We start from the raw sequence: 20,632 nt of genomic DNA on the forward strand, positions 1-20,632 counted from the left end.
ACAAACCTTCAGACCTCTCCTGTGTTCTGCTTAAAGTGATCAAAGTCCTACTGAAACATGGAGACATGACACTGGACACTTATGCTGTCTTGCATGATGGCTCTGACTGCACCATGCTACGTTCATCTTCAGCTTAGCAGCTAGGATTAACAGGCACTCCTGAGGACCTTTCCATGAGAACTAGCAAATATTTCATGCCTTCACTACTTAGCGTTTTGATTTAGCTCAACATTCATATCCAGCTACTTTCCTCAAGCAATCTACAGACTTCTCGAGTATTTACGCCTACAAACCTTCAGCCAAGTTTCGCAGCTGCACCTTATAAACCCTGCAGAACCTGTGCACTTTGAATCACTAGGGGGGACAGCTGCAAGGGTTGGACACTGCAAGACACAGCAAAGACTCTTGAGTCACAGCTAGAGCTGCAACTGTGCCTCCTGCAGCCCCCTATCTGTCGAGCTTCAGAGGCGTGTTGAAAAACAGTGGCAAGTTGACATTCTACCATAAAAAAGTGAAAAGGAGGTAACAATGTCCAAGGAGGATCAGAAAGCCCTTTAGATACTGTACCGGTATGCCAAACCCTTGTTGAGGAGAAAGGATATGCCATTTTTCCAAGCAACCCAAGAGGCAATATTGCCAAACTATAAGAGTATAGAGAAACATCTAAGCAATGGGTGCTGCAAACAATGCAGAAATTGAAAAACTGGTAAGCTGTGGTGTTGTAGCCAAACTGCAACCGGATGTTACCTCCCAAGAGCAAAGAGAGATGGTAAATACTTCATCACATGGTCCAGCGCAATGGCAAAAATAGAATGGTCTTGAACTGCTCCTTTCATTACAAGGAACTTAATTTGAACAAGACTCTATTGCCTGTCTTGAGTTCTTCCCCGGTTGGAGTGCGCTTCAAGGAGCACAGCATCAGTGATGTAGGGGCATGTTTCACCAGGTGTGCCTACTCTCCAAAGACAAACAATTCTTGAGGTTTCTTTGGTGCATAAACAGAGATGAGCCCCCATCCATACATGGATAGCAGGTCCTTCCATTTGGGAGTACCTGTAGACCATGTTGTGCATCTTTTGCTTTTCAACCTGCTATCAACATGTCGTCCTACACAGCAAACCCACAGAGGATGTAAGGTTTTTAATCCATCAGACAGTGATTCTATGTAGACAATTATCTGAAAAACTGTTTCATCAGTTAAAACTGGGGTGAAGTGCACCAAAGCGTTTGATTTAGTTGTGATCATGTGACCTGTGTGTTTTGAAAGGCATTCTTTTCTATAAGCTTCTGCAGCTTCATAAAGTTTCCGACTTGTGATTTCCATAAGGGAAATTTGGATGCAATCCAACAATAAAAACAAGGCAGACATTAAAAACTGAAGAAAAGAATTTATTGTACACAAAGCTGACAGTTTCAAAACAAAACATATCCAGTTTAAGTCCAGGTTATCTATTTCTATCAGTAAAACACATAAAACAACTAAAAAGTTCAAGGTCAAATTTATTTATATAGCACATTTCCATTGATTACTGTGGATATATTTCTTGGAGCCTCTCGACAATGGTGAAGCCCAAACTTAAGAAGAACGACGCGAGCGATGTAGGCCTCGAAGCCTCTTCAGACTCTGGTCTGGTGCGCCCCCCCGCCTGCACTGGAAAAGGATGAATGCGAGCCGTCGAATAAAGCGTTACTAACCGCTATAACTAGCTTACGTTCAGAGATAAATTCCATCAAGTCTGAATTGTGCGCTACACTGGACACTCGCATATTAGAGATTTCTACCACCATAAGAGGCGAGATATCATCCTTGAACCAGAGCATCCAGGCCTCAATTTCGGACATAAAAAGCGATGTGGCCAGGCATGATAACACTTTAACTGAACTGCAGGCCTGTGCCTCAAACCATTCTGACACCATTGGCACTCTCGAGGCCACTGTGGAGCGTTTGTCTACAGAGTTAAAGAAGTTAGATGAGAAATGTGAAGATCTTGAGGCACGCTCCAGGAGGAATAATGTAAGAATCGTGGGAATACCAGAGGGCACAGAGGGAGTTTGTTTCACAACTTTTGGCAGAGGCGCTATCTCTCGAGGAGAAGCTACTTATCGATCGAGCACATAGAGTGAATCGCCAACGTCCCAAACAAAGTGATCCTCCTCGGCCCATCATCTTGAGATTGCTCTACTACAGGGGTTGGCAACCCTGGGCACACGTGCCACAGCTGGCACGCGAAGGGTTAAATAATGGCACGACCATAGCTGGACTGGCCAGCGGGCATTTATTTGCCCGGTGGGCCGATTTGATATTTAATTTTTCTGGGCCGATGATTTTTTTTTTTTTTTTTTTTTTGTAATGGTATAAACAATGAAAGGTGGTGGATTGGCCAGATGCTGGTCGATGTGTAAAAATAACTCAGGATATACAGGAGGAGGAGAGACCCAAGGCGGTGAACTGAACTTCAGGTAAGAAGTTATGAACTGCAGTCTATGTGGGTCAGATATAATCCAAGTTTAGATGTTGTTTATTTTCGTTGTGCTGACTTTTTACAGTCAGTTACAATCAGTAGCGGTTTTAGATAAGGAGCGACACGGGCAGTTGCCCGGGGCGGCATCGTGGTGGGGGGCGGCATCACGGGCATCGGCAAAAAAAAAAAAAAATTCTCGTACTCATGCTGCCCCGACGTCAGCCAGCGCATATTGGGAATGGCACAGGCAACGATCGGTTTTCTATCGCCCATTTGCTGGGAGTAAGGGCGCCCTTCGTTTGCGAGGTGCGCCTGCTGCTTGCGGCGCAGAGAGGAGAGGGCGGGGCGGCGGGGGATTTTCTGACCGGCTGGAGCAGCATCTAATAACCATCTCGCAAAGTAAAACAAAATAAAAACAAACCAACAAACACAAACACACCAGACATCATGATACAGATTTATAATTTGCGCCTGCTCGCTGCTGAAGTCAAAGTAAACTTTATTGTCATCTCCGCTACATACAGTCCAGTATATAGAGAGACGAGACGACAAGGCTCCAGTTACAGCAGTGCAAGTAAACAAACAATATATATAAGAAGAGTAAGAAAACAAATGTAGACTTTAGGACCAGGGGTAAAGGGATCAATAACAGTTTAAAATTTATAGTTTGATGATTTAAAGTCTCACACACAAGCCGTCGAAAGGGGAGGGGGGCCGGCTGCTTCCAAATAGAGCACATTTCATTTATAATGTTGTAAATCCAAGCCCATTATGTGTTCATGATTTGAATCCTGGGTTGTGTGAAATCTCAGAAATGCACCCTAGACAAAGTGAATCTGTGAACTAAGGTGTAGGTGTGTTAGATCATGTTGTGGTGATCCTTGGGTTGGGGGAAGGGTGTTCATATTGGAGTGCAAAATTAAAACCAATGGAAGATGGACAAGAAAAGTTCAAAGCCATCAGGTCCTCAGTTTAGAAAAAAGAGAAAAGAAGAGGAGGAGAAATGAGCAAAAGATGCAGGTAAGCAGATGTGTCATTGAATAATGGCAGGTCATCCTGAAACAATCAGAATCAGAATACTTTATTAATCATAAACAGACAGGAGCTCAGACAGATACTGAGGTAAAAAGAAAACCTGCCTCACAAACTGCTTGTCAGATTAACTTTTACCCTGAGCACATCAGCAGAATTACCCACACTTTATAAGAGCAAAAACATAGCAGGATTAATGAAGCTCAAAATCTTAATATGAAAACTAAATATAAAAACATAATAATAAAAAACATTGGGTGGGGGCTGGGGGGTTAAACTACAAATCAATTGATAGATAACTTAGGTCTGCCCTAAAGTGTACCCTACTTTATCTCCCTTCTGGACTATCCAGTGGGCTAAAATCTACAAAGTAAACATGAATTTGATGAGACTTGAAAATATGAATTGTTTACTATAACCAAAGATTTCTGCAGTCAGTCTCAACCTGCTGGCCTGCTTTTTAGAAAGAATGCAGGTCAAAGAAACAGGCATGGGCTTCACATTTTGACCTGAAAGCTGTTTCCTTGTTTAGTCAATTCTATATGTATCAAAACCCAAAATAAACAAATATTTAGAAGGTCATATTGATTGTAAAAAAATTGAGGCGGAGATCAACAGCAATCCCTACTTTTTTAAAAAATTACATTTCTAGTTTTTACAGTGCTATCTTTGCACATTTTTGCATGAAATTTGGGATTTAACTGATCTGATCGTTGCATTATGTTTTCAATATTACAAACTTTTTATACACATGAGCAAAGCATGAATGATCTATCAGTTAACAGACGAATATAGATTTACCAATGTTGTAGCTACAGCAGTGTCCATAACCTTAAGACCATGCTGTATAACTGACATCACTGACTCTTGGTCTCAGTAACCAGCAGCTTTGCCTTTTTTCCTTTCATCAGACCATGCAGAGATACAGCTGCCCGCCTTTTCCACAGCATTAACTGTGTTGTAGAATTTTGCTATTTTATGTCCCAGAGCTTCAAGACCATCAACTACATCCTGCAGGGCAAAGAGGAGAGAGACTCAGATGGAACAAGAGAAGTAGAACTTATTAATTTATCATTTAAATACATTGAATAAATTACCTTTTCAAGCTTGGGTTCAGGTTTTACTTCACTTTTAGAGTCTACAAGAACAACAGGCGTAATAATTGCCTCCTTAAGGCTCTTTCCAAACCAAAGGTGGTTCATGAGCGCCTTGGAGAGAAAAAAAAATGAGATGAGAAAGTGATGATTACAGGATAAATTAGGGTGAAGAATCTTGTTGCTATGATGCAAGCTTTAACAGCAAAGACCAGCATCAGTCCACATCAATTTATTTTATTTAATATGTAACGGCACCTTTGTGTGTACCATGCATACATACCGAGGCCACAGCCGGTGGAATCGTTTCAGAACCAGACCCTCCAATCACCAGCGTCTTCGACGGAGACTTCAGCACAGAAGGGGCCATATTGGAGGGAGGCCGCTCCCCTGAGAAATACAACAAAGACCTTGAATGACAAAACTAGAAAACAGAAATCAGTCCGTACACACATATCTGTGCATAAATCATTTACACAAATGTTTCATACACGAATCAGTTACTGTATTTTCATGCAGTATTTTCATACCTGAATTTTTTATACTCTACAACAGGGGTGTCAAACTCCCGGCCTCGAAGGCCAGTGTCCTGCAGGTTTTAGATAAGACTCTGGGTGAACACACCTGAATCAAATGATTAGTTCATTACCAGGCTTCTGGAGAACTCCAAGACATGTTGGCTGTATCCCAATTCAGGGTCTGCAGCCTTAAAGTACGCATTTCAAGGCCGATTATGTTAAAGTGAATTGTTAAATGTTTGTCATTTTTATGCTTACCATTTCTACATTGTTTTAACTCTGTGATGAAAGAAATTATTTCTTCCCCCCTCCCCAGATTCTCGAGGTTCTGGGTGGGGGCTGTAGTGTTTTATCACAGGCACATCCTTGTGAAGGTCTGTTTGATGTTGGTAAACTTCCTCCCCTTTGTATGGCTTCACTTTGTTATCTAGGGTGAACCATGAATTGGGTGTGGGGGAGACTACCCTCTTTATGACCAAGGATGTTGCTCCTGCTTTTATGCTTTTATGACCCTTTTTGGTCAGCAGGAGAACACACACATACAGTGCCTTGTCTTTGTAACCAAGGGGGGTTATGAGGGGAGGTGTTTGTAAACTATTGTTTATTGTGTGAACGTTTTCAATAAAAGGCAGCGAGAGGAGGCCATCATCGGGGTCACTCGTAAGGAGATTCGAAGTGCGTTTCTGAGATACCGACGAGGCCTCCCTTGCAAGTAAATCGATTGATCGCTGTTGCCTTGTTTTTCTTTCACGGGAATAAGTCCTGGATACAGCAGGGTCTGAGTTTAGACCCAACAGATTACGTCACAGCGACGCGACGAAGGCTGTCCCAATTCAAAGGCTGCTCGAAATGCTGCCCTCAAATGCGTCCTTCATTTCCCTGAATTTTAAGGATGTAGCAGTGTAGACTTCGTGGCCCAACATATCCCATAATGCATAGCATGGCGGTGGGTGTCGATAATTTTGCCAAAAAAAAAAAAACGGCGGATGAGGGCGCCCGAAGAGTAAACTTTAAGTAAGTACTGAATATTATGTCACTTATTTATGTGCAAATGTTTAATAACGAAGAACATTAAACATTACTGTTGGCCACATGTCGGCAAAGTTATGTGACATTAGTGACGTTTGTGCTAACTTGGTTTTAAAGCCTTTACTTTAAAATATACGCCGTTCAATAGCTGAGCTTAATCTTACAGAGAATGATCAAAGCTCATGTAGAAACAAACAAACAAATGAACAAAAAGGTTTCTCCTTCATTCCTGTCAAACAAAGCTGTATGAAACGTTTCCAGCTGTTAGTATCATGGTTGCTAGGCAACCTGGGCAGCGCGACGGAGGCTAGACCGTCCCATTTCACAAGCCTCGCACTTCCGGCCTCAGCGGTCTTTGATTACGCGGCCCTTGTGGACCGTTAAGGCTGCGTACTTTAAGGCTGCAGACCCTGAATTGGGATACAGCCGCTGAGGAGGTAATTTATCTGTGTTTGATCAAGGACACATGTAAAATCTGCAGGACACTGGCCCTCAAAGCCTGGAGTTCGACACCTGTGCTCTACAAACAAGTTTAGAATTGCATCCGCCCATGCTTATCAACAAATGATGAAAGTGCACACACAACAAGTGAGTTATCTCTACTGAATCTGTATCAAACTAAAGTGAAATGTCTTTCAAAGTGCAGCTATTACTGAGACTCTGTCAGTGTGTTAGATTAATGTTTGAATGATGCTATGTCCAAACTGAATTATACAGAACCTTCAACACACTTGAATCAATATTATAGATCTATATATAGATTCATCCATCGATTATCTTCAGCTTATCCTTCTCAGGGTTGCAGGGGTGGTGGAGCCAATCCTAGCTACCATAGGGCGAGAGGCAGGGTAAACCGAGGTCAGGTCGCTAGCCGGATGCAGCGCTAACACAGAGAGACACTCGCATTCACACCTATGGGCAATTTAGATTCACCAATTAGCCTAACCCTACTAACTGCATGTCTTTGGACTGTGGGAGGATGCTGCAGTACCCAGAGAGAACTCACACAAACATGGGGAGAACATGCAAGCTCCACACAAGTGGGATCAAACTCAGGGCCTTCTTGCTATAAGGCAGGGGTGTCAAACTCAAATACACAGTGGGCCAAAATTCAAAACTGGAACAAAGTCGCGGGCTAACATTAATATTTATTGAAATATATTTATTCCTCCAGATATAAGAATGAATCTTTTCTTATGGACTCAAACACGTTTTGCTGAAAAACTGAATATGGAACAAGCAAAGCTTAATACTAAACAATATATCTATTAGCTGTATAATACCAGTAGGCCAGCTCTAATAGTAATTTGGTATGGCTTTGCGGGCCAAATGTAATTAGGCTCCGGGCCAAATTTGGCCCGCGGGCCAGAGTTTGACACCTATGCTATAAGGCAACACCGTGCCAGTGTGCTGTCCTCTATATAATTTTAAATGAATATAAATATCCATATACCGTCAAATCACAATGGTACATTTATATCATAAGGTTAACCCACTTCAGTAGAGAGAAACCCCCAACAATAAGAAGAGCCCCTTATGAGCAAGTACTTGGTGACAGTGTGAAGGAAAAACTTCACACAACAACACGTTGACATGGAAACAGATTTTACTACAGCAGTAGTAAAACTGTGCCTGTTCTTGAACATTCAAACATTTTAGCAGGCTATGGTATTAAACAGAAAATGCAATTTTAGTCCAAATTCACATGATGTGTTTCAGTTTGGCAAAACATCGTGGAAATGATCAACAAGTTTAGTTTTTCCATGATCAACAAAATATGATGCGTCACAATGAATTATGAAATGCCATTTTCTCCTCTCATTTCCTCAATGGCACTATTTTGCCATTATTAGAAATTACTTAAAGAAATATGTCCTGTCAGGAAAATAATTTCAGGAAAAAAATTTAACTCTTTGTGGTATTAGTTTTGAAATAATCCACCTTCCTCGTCTGATTACTTGTATTTCATAAATAATAAATGTAAAAAGCATCCTACTGATCTCTTACCAGGAGAGAAGCTATCAGCTCTACCACAGAAGTCAGACAGCTGGTTGTTGAGAATGATTCCAGTGCTTGGAGAGAGGACCCCGGAGCCGAATCTGTAAACAAAAAAACTAAATTAACTACAAAGCCAAGACACTCTTTGTAGTATAGAAATAGTCTAAAAATAAGTTCCTCCATAATCTCTTAAATCTTCAGTTTCAAGAAAGAAAAATATCTGATAGCTGGTTTCTAGCAGTGAAACAGAATGATGCAGGTACTGACTCATCGTTGATGCTGCTGGTGACAGACACAGCAGATCCATCTTCAGCCAGCACAGATACATGTGTGGTGCCGATGCTGTCCAGATACAAGTTGATGCCAGGATCACGAGTCTTGTCGCTGCTGATCAAGCTTCGTTTGCTGTCTGCAAAGCTATCCTGTGTCAGTTTCTTTGCCATCTGTGTGAAATACAGAGAATTAATAAAATGAATTAATAAAACTAAATAAATATGCACATTACAGAAAATACATTGCTGTCAAGAAATTTATAAAATTGGAGCCAAATGTTAACAGAATTTTGATCATTGATCCATCACTGATGTAAGATGAATGAATGAATGAATACTAGAGGTTATAATATTGGTTAGTGATCAAGCTCAACATATGACTGCCAAAGATAGAGTCTCTGAAATTCAGTCATCTGTGTGAACTACAGAGTATCTGAAAACATCACATTACACAAAATTATACTTATATTTAAATACTAAGATAATAATAACAATAATATATACATACTAAATTAAAGACAAATATTAAGCCAATTTAGGTTTATGTGCTTTTAAAACTTGTATTTATATGTATATGTTTTAAAAGCTACATCACTGCTCAGAATGATGCTGAAATGAAAATGCTGAGACTCAAAGAAATTCTTACAGCACTCTACTGGTTTTCTACACCCTTAGTGCTTCTATAAGAACTTTAATTGTAAGTAGCAGCCAGGTACTGATAATCAAATGCCCCTGATTGATCATTAACAAAGGTGAACACTTCTGTAAAAGCACTTTGTTAACACATAGTCACAATCTCAACCCAACAAATTAACCTAAAGTCCAACTGTGCAAAACTCAGAGATATTACAAAAAAACCTCAACTCATTATCAGTGTGCATAAACTGACTGTGGTGGGGTGTAGTTTGTGGATGAGCTGCAGGCAAGGGGCGGTTTGTTTTGTGTTTTGTGATGTGGTATTGTTACTTTTAATTGTTTAGTCACTTAAATAGAATCATTCTTTATGCAACAAAGCAGGTGCAAATCTGTAGGATTTTGAGATACTTACTTCATCTGAGCTGAAGTTTGGATCGCTGATATTTGTCTTTAATTCATTGGCAAATTTTAAAGCTTCAATATAACGGTGATAAAACAAAATCTTTTCATCAGTCGTCTTAGGTTCTGAATTCATTTTGTATCCTGAAAATATAAAAACAAAATTATTTTTTGGATTGAAAACATCAATTCTTAGTGTATCACATTTGTAAAGATTGATAAGGATCATTTTCCTATATGAATCAAACTCTACATGCTAGAAGCAACAATCAGGAACCTTTCATGATGTTGAGGATGAGGCTGAGGATGGCTCCTCCTGCAGGGGGCGGAGGGAAGTACAGCTTATACTCTCCCAAAGAAATATTCCACGCATCAGTCACTTTAGCTTCATACAATTCCAAGTCCTCCCGTGTAAGTTTTCCTCCTGAGCAAGAACAGTGAAACAAATGATTCTGCTGAGTACAAATGAACACAATGAATTTCATAATCAAGACTTTGAATGGATCCAGACAGATCACAGTGTAGCCTGTGAGGGATCATGTTACAGTTTTCCAAAACCAATAGATTTTTGTAATTTGTAATTAGATCATTGTGCCTGGCAGACATAGAAAACGGTCAGAAAGAGAGCAGGATGAAACCCATCTGATAATACCTTCATTCTGTATGTCACTGGTTAAATTCTTTGCTATTGTTCCGTTGTAAAACACATCTGGTCCCTCGTTTGCGATCATCTCCAAAGTGTCAGCCAGTTTCTCAAATTTCACAGTATCACCGGTCTTAAGCAGGTTCCCATTTTTATCTAAATATAACTCCCTAAAAGACAAAGACAGTGAAATAAAGCTGAACCATTCATTGTTTGCTCTTTGTATTTTTGAAATCACATTGTGGGTGTATTTCATACCGTATTGACGTATTATTAATGCGTGGGATGTGTTGACCTTGGTAGTAAGGAATAGGGAATCCTTCTCTGGCTAATTTGATGGTCGGCTGAAAGAGGTCGGCCCACGGCAACTTCCCATAAAGCCGGTGTGCCGCTTCATAACCTCGAATTTCCCCAGGAACCCCAATCCATTTGCTACCTGGTTAGATAGATAATGGATAGTCAGTGCTGGAAAGTCCCACATACATTTGCTCGTGTTTTGAGTAAACTGTAAGGTCCTGACCTTTAAATCTGAGATGATGTCTGTTATAATTTGGTGCTTTGTAAATACTCTATTCTATTCTGCTCCATTTCAGAGGGAAATGTGTGTGTTTGTAACTGATTATGTTAGAGATAACATTTTGCATCTTACAGTTATTTTAAGTTTATTTCACTATATTTACACTATTTCTGGCTCAAAGAAGCATTTAGCATATCTTATATTTACTTTTCTTACTGTTTATGCAGCCTGTGTGCAGGAGTGTAGCACAGAACTCTGGGCCCCATAAATAAATAGTGTCTGTAGCCCCCTTTCTTTCCTTGATTCATCTTTCTCACACATATTCTAATGTCTAATTTCTTTATTTTTTAATGTCTGCCACAAGTGAACTGCTCCAACTACTCCCAGTTCTTATTGCTGTCCATCCCATACTCAAATGCTGTCAAAAGACGCTTCTTAACAGAGACTATGCTGATTCTACATATGGATCCACAGCTTCCCTTCAAAGTCAACACACTATAGACAATCAGGGAGTAATGCATGAAGGTCATTTGTACTCTGCTGACAGCAACATAAGGGACAGGGACATGTGCATCCACAGCAGCCTGTGTCTCTGGCCCCACTTTAGCATCTCACAACATTTCCAGCTTCACCTCCACAGACAGATAATCTGCCAGGGAACGAGTGGAGATTAGCCAAATTAGAAACAATGACTGATAAAGATGGACTTGTGAGGAGAGTTAAGATTGGTCTTGGGGAGGAATTTACATTAATTGAAGACCAGAAAATGGGAAAGATGGGACAGCATTCTGGCAAGCTGTCTATTGTTGAACAGCCCATTCAGTAACTGATCTTGCTCTTAGAAGCTGTTTAATGCGACGATTATATCTATATCTGGCCACAACCAGGCTCTACCACAGGTCGACTGGGTCTACCTTTTTTTTCCCTGTTAGTCAGCATGTTATCCTCAGTAGCCTTTTTTCCTTTATTGATTTTATTGACAGCTTTTTGTCTACATGAGGTGCAGGAACAGTCTGCAGAACAAGGGAAATCATACTTCTTACTCCTCTCAAAGGGAACAAGGTGGGATTTTACATCTTTTAGAAGCTTCTCAAATGTGATCATCAGCAGAGATCTCATTCCATCTGATTTAACTGATTTATTTATTCCATATCACTGGTTTATTTCCCAATTCTCTCACCACCCAAAGAGATTGAGCTGTAAGAGAAATCAGTCTGTTAAACTACAAAAAAAATCTGTGAAAAGAAAATGTTTTTGTTCTTCTGCTTCTTTTATCTGGAAATACAACCTAATCCTGGTCCAGATTGCAAATGCTTGAGTACTCCTTGTGATTTTAAAGCTTGAACGGGTCTTGGTATCACTCATTTAAATGTCAGAAGTCTTCTTCCCAAACTTGATTTCATGAAAATTTGGATGAAAGAGTTATATACTGATATTCTTACATTATCAGCAAAGTGGCTTACAAAATCGGTTACTGACAAAGACATTGCAATAACGCGCTATAATCTTTTCCGTTGCGACCGCACCAGAAAGGGTGGCGGTGTTGCAATTTACGTAAAAAACAAATTCCATGTTACTGTCCAATCATCAGTATCTGTTTGTAAACAGTTTGAACTTCTTGCCCTCAAGCTCTAACTTTTGAAGGGCTATTTTATTACCATTGTGGGCTGTTATAGACCCCCCTCAGCTAGTAGTGAGGCTTTAGTTTCACTTAGTGAAAAACGATCTACTTTAGATTTTAATGAAATTGTGCTGGCTGGAGATTTCAACTGGGACTGGTTGTCTTAGGGTTAGGGTTAATTAATCTAAACTCGCTTTGTGAAACCGAAAACCCAGAGTTTTCGTTAACTCAGGGTATACTTACTCAGAGTTTGCACTAAACCGGCTTCCTGAAATAGGGCCCAGGGCTCGTCGGGGGAGCTACTTAGGAGAATGTTGGAGCTCCCACTGGCGTGGGATCATTGAGTTATCGTACCAAGTTAGTGTGTGTCAGTATATGTCAGTGCTGTTCGTATATACCTGCCGAGGGTTAGTGTTGACGGCTGCTTCTATGGTTTCCCTGCAGGAGGAAGAGTGGTCCAGAAAGGCAGCACGCACGGGGTGTGCGGAAACACAACAGCAGGGAGCACGAACACAGACGTCGGAGGGAAGCATGCACACGGGGTTCAAGGGAGCAACGGGGAGTTATTGTGTTTACAGCTTTTCACTGTAAATAAAGAGCACTGTTTGCATCGCAGAGTCTGCGTTTTGGGTCCTCCTTTCCCCACATCCCCACGGTCTGCCAGCCAGACCATGACATCAGCTCTCCAGTCTACTCAAAAAAAGGGATGCCAGAAAAACCAAATCTGAAGCGGACTGGCTGATTTTTAGACAGCTCAGAAACCGTTCAACTTCCTTAATTTAAAAGGCCAAATCAGAATTCTATCTTTCAAAAACTACTAAACATCTGAACAATCCTAAGAAATTCTGGAAAATAATAAAATCTTCTTATGGAGACATAACTACAAATGAGATGCCAGCCTTTGTCGTAAAAGACTCCTGCACCTTAATGGAGAAATGTGATATTCTAAACTGCTTTAATGAGCTTTTTCATTCTTCAGGATCTCTATTTGAATCTTTATATCCAGATTTAAAACAGCTTAATCAACAGGAGGCTCTCTCTGCAACCACTCAAACTGAATCTTTGGTCCAACCCTTCAGTTTTTCTCCACTAAATGTTTTTGAGGTCCACAGGGCTTTAAATCTGTTGGATCTAAATAAATCTGCAGGACCAGATCAACTTGATCCTTATTGTCTTAAGTTGGCTGCAGATTTTATAGCAGAACCACTAACTTACATTTTTAATCTTAGCCTCTCGAAAGTGAGATCCCTGTAATACAGAAATCTGCCTGTGTTCTCCCTTTGCTGAAAAGAGGTGATCCTTCAGATGTTAATAACTACAGGCCCATATCTAAATTGTGTGTTCTAGCAAAAGTTCTAGATTCAGAGTTTAGCTGTTCATTAGTGAACAACTGAAAGACTTTTTTGACAAAAATTCAGTTCTTTCCAACATCAGCCAGGATTCAGAAAACAACACAGCACACTAACTGCTGCTATTTAAGTGGTTAATGACATCATTGATTCAATGGACTGCAAACTTCCTCTTTTCTCCCAGTATCCAAGTATCCAAAGAAGTTCCACAGGGCTCCATATCAGAGCCATTGTTCTTTTCGCTTTACATAAACAACCTTTGTGATAATTTGTCAAATGCTGCATTTCATCTTTATGCAGATGATACAATTATCTATTGTTCATCTCCTTCACCAACCCTGCAATTTCTGCAGTCTGCCTTTGATGTTTTTCAGTCCCATTTAACCCAACTTAAGTTGGTGTTAAATCGATAGAAATACAAGTTCGTGTTATCCTCAAATGGCAAAGAGTTGTTAGCTACATCTCCTAAGATTACAACAATTCAAGGAACTGAAATTGAAATGGTCACATCTTACAAGTATCTAGGGATCATTATAGATCAGAATTTGTCATTTAAAACTCAAATTCAAAAGCTTGTGTCGAAGTTAAAACTAAAACTAAGTTTCTTTTTTAGAAATCAATCCTGTTTCTCCCTCCAAATGAGAAAACACTTGATTCATGCAACTTCTTTACCTTTAATGGATTTTGGTGACCTGCTTTTTATTTTTTAATGCACCTGCTCACTACCTAAAGAGGTTGGATACTGTGTACCATTGTGCTTTACTTTTTATTACTGGTTATGGAAATTGTGTACATCATTGTTCTTTGTATGCTGCTGCTAAATGTCCATCTTTCCATATTTGTAGACTCTCCCATTGGTTGATGTTTATCTATAAACCTCTCCTTGGGCTGGTTCCATCTTATTTATGTGTTTATATGTGTAAAAACCACAACCAATACAGCCTTCATTCGCACAATATCATACAATTGATTGGCCCAAAAATCAGAACAGAATTGGAGAAAAAGGCTTTTAATTACGCTGCCCCTGCTTCCTGGAATAATCTGCAGGAGGAACTGAAATGATCAGAATTGGTTACCTTGGGGGAGTTTAAGTCTGTCTTAAAGGAACGAGCGAATAACTCTTTTACTCAGTGTCATTGTATTTAATGTCGCTCTTAATTAGATCTGTTATTGTATATTTCTCACATGTTTGTACGGGATATTGTATTTTTTTAAATGTTATATACTTATGTGGTACGTCTATTTTGACTTTTGTTGCCATGATGCCATGGCTCTCTTGGAAATGAAATTTTTAATCTCAATGAGATTTTTTACCTGGATAAAATAAAGGACTAATACTGTATGAAGACCTTATGTGTGGACATTCTCTGCAGACTCGATTAGAGTCTATTAGAGTTGGCTGTACCACAGTCACCTTTCATTATTCTCTGGGCTGCAATTGCTTATTAATCCTTTTTTGTCTTTTAACAAATGCATTTAATAAAGGCATTTTAATATTGGAAATTCCCCTAGGTGGCGGTGTTGCATTTTAAACATAAACATGTTGAATGGGCCAAAGCTCATTCAACAAGGACTGAGGCAAAGTGGAAAACTGTTCTAATGTCAGACAAATCAAATTTTTTTTTAGAAAATGTGGGTCCTGCATTCTGGGCTAAAGAGTAAAGGGCTTTAACGTTGTTAAGTGCTGCTGTTTTTGCAGCTTGTTATCAACACTCAATTCAAAACCTCTGAAGGTATGTAATTATTTTACTGCCTATAGAATTGGCTGCTTGCACATCTGGCAATGCACCAGTGCTGAAAGGTGTACACAGGCAACTTGTGCTGCCATCGAGTTGACATCTATTTCAGCAAGACCACGCTAAACCGCATGCTGCATCTATTACAATAGCATGGCTTCACAGAAGAAGTACCTGGGTGTTAAAATGGCCTGCCTGCAGTTCAAACCTTTGACCAAGAAAAAACACATCGAGTGCATCATGAAATGACATATATGACAAAAAGGACCCAGGACTGTGGAGCAGCTATCCTTTGGCAAACAAAAATGTGGGTTTTTTGACCCAGTATTTGAATTTCTCTGGTCTTGTTATATATTTCTTTGAAGAGGTATAAGATCATTTAGGTTTTTGTTGCTGACTTTATTATTATTATTTTTTTCCAATAATTATTATTTTCAATAATTAAATAAGAATAGTTGTGCACTCTTTAGTGTATTAGAGTCTTGACTTTAATTCAGTAGATGAGGTTAGAGGTGAGGAGGAGGATGACATTTTAACAAGACACCAATCATGCTGTCTCTTTCCTCCGCTTCTTTGATGACAAGAACCCTCTCAGGTGATAAAACAAAGGTATGATCCTTCATATCTTGAGTTTGACTTGCAGATTAAGGTGCAGAATTTAAAATATATCTCTACAGATAACTGACTACACCTTTAAAACCTTTGTGTTACATCTTGTGTATCATTTGGAGAAAGACCTGTTAAGACCAGTTTGGAGAAAAACCTGACTACTTCAATCTCTCTGGTTGTTTCTGAAACTAAGGAGCATGTATTTCATGGTGTTTATGCTAGATTATTCTGATAGTGTCATATACGACACCGACTCATTGTCTTTAATATCTGCTGACAGCCAAACCCTCTGTAGTGGTTTGCTTTATCTTTTTTCTTTTCTTTTTATATTATCCCAGTTTTGCTTTTTTGAGGAAAGCTGAATGAGGAATGACTCACAGTGTGCATTAGCAGTGACCTGTACAGAATAAATTAGCTGTGTCATAAAGGTGAGTCCAAGAGCAGATTAGACTAAAACCTTATAAATATTAGCATTATGCCAGATAAACAGCCCACCGTGCGGCCACTCCACGGTCCACTCTGTGGTGTTAGGACACGACTTAAGCAGGTCAGAGGTCACGTTGCTGGGGACAGTCTCTCTGGAGGTGATGATTTTCACTTTACCTTTGAAAAGATGACATATTACTACATTAATCCACAGCAGAGCTGAGCAAAGAGTAGCGAGGGTGTCTTGTTACCGGAGCTGTCCATCACAGTGAATATGACCCCGCCTCCAATCCCCATGCACTGTGGGTTCATGATGGAGGTGCACAGCAGCGCAGCAATGGCAGCATCTACTGCAGAGCCATTTTTCCGAAGAATGTCCCTGAAAGAGTTCATCGTTATCACTTTAGTGTTATTGTTATCATGTGTGCACAATTAATTTAATTTTAATCTTCATCAAAATTGTAATGTCCCACAATTAAATTGTCATGACAGAACAAAAAGAACATGCATACTCTCTGTCATATGGACCTGCATGAATAAACTTTCTGAATCCTTTATCATCCGCAACTGAAAATAGTTGTGGATGATTACTATACCTTTCTAATCTGACGTTGTTGTCCCTGGCTCTCTTTCTCTCTCTCTCCCTCCTGCTCTGTTCCTGTGCTACTGCCAGTGTAACTACCGCCCCTCTCCCCTCATCCCAGCGCAAAGCTCAAATGCGGAATGAAGCAAAAAAAAAGTGCAAGAGGGAGAGAGGGTGAGAGAAAGAAAAAGGTGGCCATGTCATTATGTCATTAGTTTTTCTTCTTTTATACCCTTTCTTGCCAGCCACGCTGTGGAGTACTTGGACTCGTGTGATGGAGCATTGTCCTGCATGAAAATCATGTTTTTCTTGAAGGATGCAGACTTCTTCCTGTACCACTGCTTGAAGAAGGTGTCTTCCAGAAACTGGCAGTAGGACTGGGAGGCTCGCGATAAGGAGCCGGCTTGCGTCGTTCACGTCAAAGACCCGGCTCTAAGAGCCATTTCGTTCACAACTGACACATCACTAAGGCACACACAAATTCTTTTTACACATACAAATCCTGATTTACAAGTACAAAATATTTATGACCACAATTTGAGCCCATATGTTCGCAGTTCTTGGAGATTTTTTAGCGTTTGCATTTGGATCAGTGCATAATCGTATGTGTAATGTGAAAAAAAAATGTATCAGAAGTTTCAAATGTTACTCACTTTCCAATCTCCGAACAATTCTCGGAGTCTGCGGCCACTGCAGCTTTTGAGAAACGGCAATTAGGGTCCTCGTCGTCCGACGGGGCAACCTGACCTTTACTTTTACATAACCATACCCCTAACCAAATACCACCAACTATTGCACAACCAAAAAAAAAACAAAAACAAATCCAGAAGATGGCGTGACCGTTTGGGCTGCATATTTTGGGACACCAAGAGAAGCAAGGTAGTGTCACCATAACCCCCTTGGGGCTATTAGGAGTCGTATTTGCCCCCTCAGTGTTCTTGCTGGTGCGGAAAGTACCACGCTCCTCGTCTGACTCAGACATCGCTGTTTTCTTCTCTGCGTAACCGTCAGTAGTTCACTTCCTCTGAAAGTTTACCGCTTGTTGATGATTCCCCAGACAGCACAGCTACGTGTTGCGCACATATTTCCGCTGTGTGGGCACTGATAGGCGCAGCGTGGCGCAGACGTGTTCATTGGTAAGCAGAGGTATCTGCTACGTCGTTTGACGCTGCTTCTCTCTCTCTGGCCACTCCACACAGAGAGGGGTCCGGTAGCCAGTAGCGGTTTTTGATACGGGCGACACGGGCGGTTGCCCGGGGCGGCATCACGGGCATCGGCAAAAAAAATAAAAAAAGAATGGTCGTACTCATGCTGCCCCGACATCAGCCAGCGCATATTGGGAATGGCACAGGCACCGATCGGTTTTCTATCGCCCATTTCCTGGGAATAAGGACGCCCTTCGTTTGCGAGGTGAGCCTGCTGCTTGCGGCGCAGAGAGGAGAGGGCGGGGCGGCGGGGAAGTGTCTGGCTGGCTGGAGCAGCATCTAATAACCAACCAAAATAAAACTAAATAAAAACAAACCAACAAACACGAAAACACCAAACATTATAATACAGATTTATAATTTGCATGTTTTTCCGAAATTCAGGCGCACCGAGTCAAAGTCAAAGTCAAAGCTGCTGAAGTCAAAGTAAACTTTATACCATACCAACTTTATTTCTAAAGCACTTTAACATAAAACCAGAGTTTCACAAAGTGCTGTACATGTTAATAGCATACGTAAAGAAAATTAAAATGAGATAAAATAGATACAATAAATTGAAACATGTTAAAACAAATTGAGTCAACCCCTCTAATCAATGCCAAAGGCTTCAGCGAATAAATATGTTTTAAGAAGACTTTTAAATTCAGAGAGAGAAGAGGCCTGCCTAACATGCAAGGGCAGATCATTCCACAACTTTGGAGCAGCTACAGCAAAAGCACGATCACCTTTAAATTTATACTTAGTTTTCGGTACCTTAAGGAGCTGCTGATTGGCGGACCTAAGGGAACGGGCAGGTGTATATGGTTGTAGTAGCTCCGAGAGGTAGGGGGGGGGGCCAGGCCATTAAGAGATTTAAAAGCAAATAAGAGAATTTTAAAAACAATCCTAAAATGTACAGGTAGCCAGTGGAGTGAAATTAAAATAGGGGTAATGTGCTCAAACTTTTTTGTTCCAGTTAAAAGACGTGCTGCAGCATTTTGCACAACCTGCAGGCGCCTAATGGTCGCATCACTAACCCCAAAATAAAGTGCGTTACAATAATCCAGCCTAGAAGTAACAAAGGCATGGATTACTGTCTGAAAATGCTGTTTCGATAAGATAGGCTTTATTTTGGCTAATTCCCTCAAATGAAAAAAGCTAGATCTTACAACAGCTCTGACCTGGCTTTCAAGTTTAAGATTTGCCTCTATTTTAACTCCCAGATTAGTGATGACTGGTTTAACATACTGTGCCAGTGAACCAAGATCTATAATAGTGGCCTCAGAAGCGCCACCAAAAACCATCACTTCTGTTTTCTGTTCATTAAAATGTAAAAAGTTCAAAGCCATCCAAGTCCTTATTTCATCAAGGCATCTGAGCAGCGGGTCTACTGAGAAGCCATTTATCTTTTTAAGTGGGAAATAAATCTGGGAGTCATCGGCGTAGCAGTGGAAAGAAATCCCATGTTTCCTGAAAATAGACCCAAGGGGTAGGAGATATAGAGAGAAAAGTCCAGTATATAGAGAGACGAGACAACGAGGCTCCTGTTACAGCAGTGCAAGTAAACAAACAATATATATAAGAAGAGTAAGAAAATAAATATACACTTTAGGACCAGGGGTAAAGGGATCAATAACAATTTAAAATTTACAGTTTGATGATTTAAAGTCTCACACACACCCATCGAAAGGGGAGGGGGCCGGCTGCTTCCAAATAGAGCACATTTCATTCATAATGTTGTAAATCCAAGCCCATTATGTGTTCATGATTTGAATCCTGGGTTGTGTGAAATCTCAGAAATGAACCCTAGACAAAGTGAATCTGTGAACTAAGGTGTAGGTCTGTTAGGTTATGTTGTGGTGATCCTTGGGTTGGGGGATTTGTGTTCATACTGGAGTGCAAAATTAAAACCAATGGAAGATGGACAAGAAAAGTTCGGACCGATACGGTATCGGTCCAATACTGACGTAAAATACTGAATCGGATATTGGAGATGCTCACGTGATAGAGCGGCTGAGTGTATTTGTAGCCTCGCTACCAAACCAGCATTTCATCTGGGATGAAGTTATCTCAGAGAGAAGTAAAGCAAGTGTGTAAGTTCATCTCTGAATGTTTGTAAAGCATTCCCACGTTAAGCTTAACAACCGATATATGGAGCGAGTGCCTCTCCTTGCTGCTACTTCAATCATGAAACTGATTAATGATCAGCTGATCGGCTTTTCTGTCGGAGTCCGTCTCTCTTGTTTGTTTTTGGCCCACTTCGCTCCAGAAAGAGGAAACCAGCGGCTGAACAACAGCAGCACGTTTAAGCTTGATAAGCTGTTGTTAGAATGTATTTAATATTACTTTCTACACCAGGATCTTTTTCTACGTAGCTGACGGCTGGTAACTGTGCAGGGGCGGATCTAGCAAAGTGTAGCCAGGGGGGCTGATAGGGCATGAACAGGGAACAGGAAAAGCTAGACATTTAAAATGTCTAGCTTTTAATAAATAATTATCTGAATCTTACACCCAATGTTTTAAT

General features: G+C 40.4%; 1 protein-coding gene and 1 long non-coding RNA gene across 4 annotated transcripts in view; both read right to left on the minus strand.

Moving 5' to 3' along the window:
- Positions 1-20,632, minus strand: part of LOC309718875 — a 236,129-nt gene that overhangs the window by 35,881 nt on the left and 179,616 nt on the right. The window lies entirely within an intron of this gene.
- On the minus strand, positions 3,517-18,340 carry LOC309718860 (glutathione hydrolase 5 proenzyme-like). Its single transcript, XM_082554469.1, has 12 exons — positions 17,578-18,340; positions 16,593-16,720; positions 16,411-16,518; positions 10,342-10,519; positions 10,093-10,253; positions 9,718-9,864; positions 9,454-9,584; positions 8,401-8,576; positions 8,143-8,234; positions 4,872-4,978; positions 4,592-4,702; positions 3,517-4,505 (listed from the first exon to the last, which is right to left on the minus strand). Exons 1-12 carry the CDS (start codon positions 17,904-17,906, stop codon positions 4,368-4,370), a joined length of 1,806 nt encoding a protein of 601 aa, XP_082410595.1. The 5' UTR covers positions 17,907-18,340; the 3' UTR covers positions 3,517-4,367.

The sequence above is a fragment of the Aulonocara stuartgranti genome, assembly GCF_965226115.1.
Source record: "Aulonocara stuartgranti genome assembly, chromosome: 12".
Classification (NCBI taxonomy): Eukaryota; Metazoa; Chordata; class Actinopteri; order Cichliformes; family Cichlidae; genus Aulonocara; species Aulonocara stuartgranti.

Excerpts from the sequence above, each read along its gene's own strand:
- LOC309718860 (XM_082554469.1), bottom strand. The coding sequence starts at position 17,906 with ATGTCTGAGTCAGACGAGGAGCGTGGTACTTTCCGCACCAGCAAGAAC. Across the intron at positions 16,721-17,577 it reads AATTGTTCGGAGATTGGAAA|GGACATTCTTCGGAAAAATG; the intron begins GTGAGTAACATT and ends GAACTCTTTCAG. Across the intron at positions 10,520-16,410 it reads GACCGTGGAGTGGCCGCACG|GTAGCAAATGGATTGGGGTT; the intron begins GTGGGCTGTTTA and ends CTATCTAACCAG.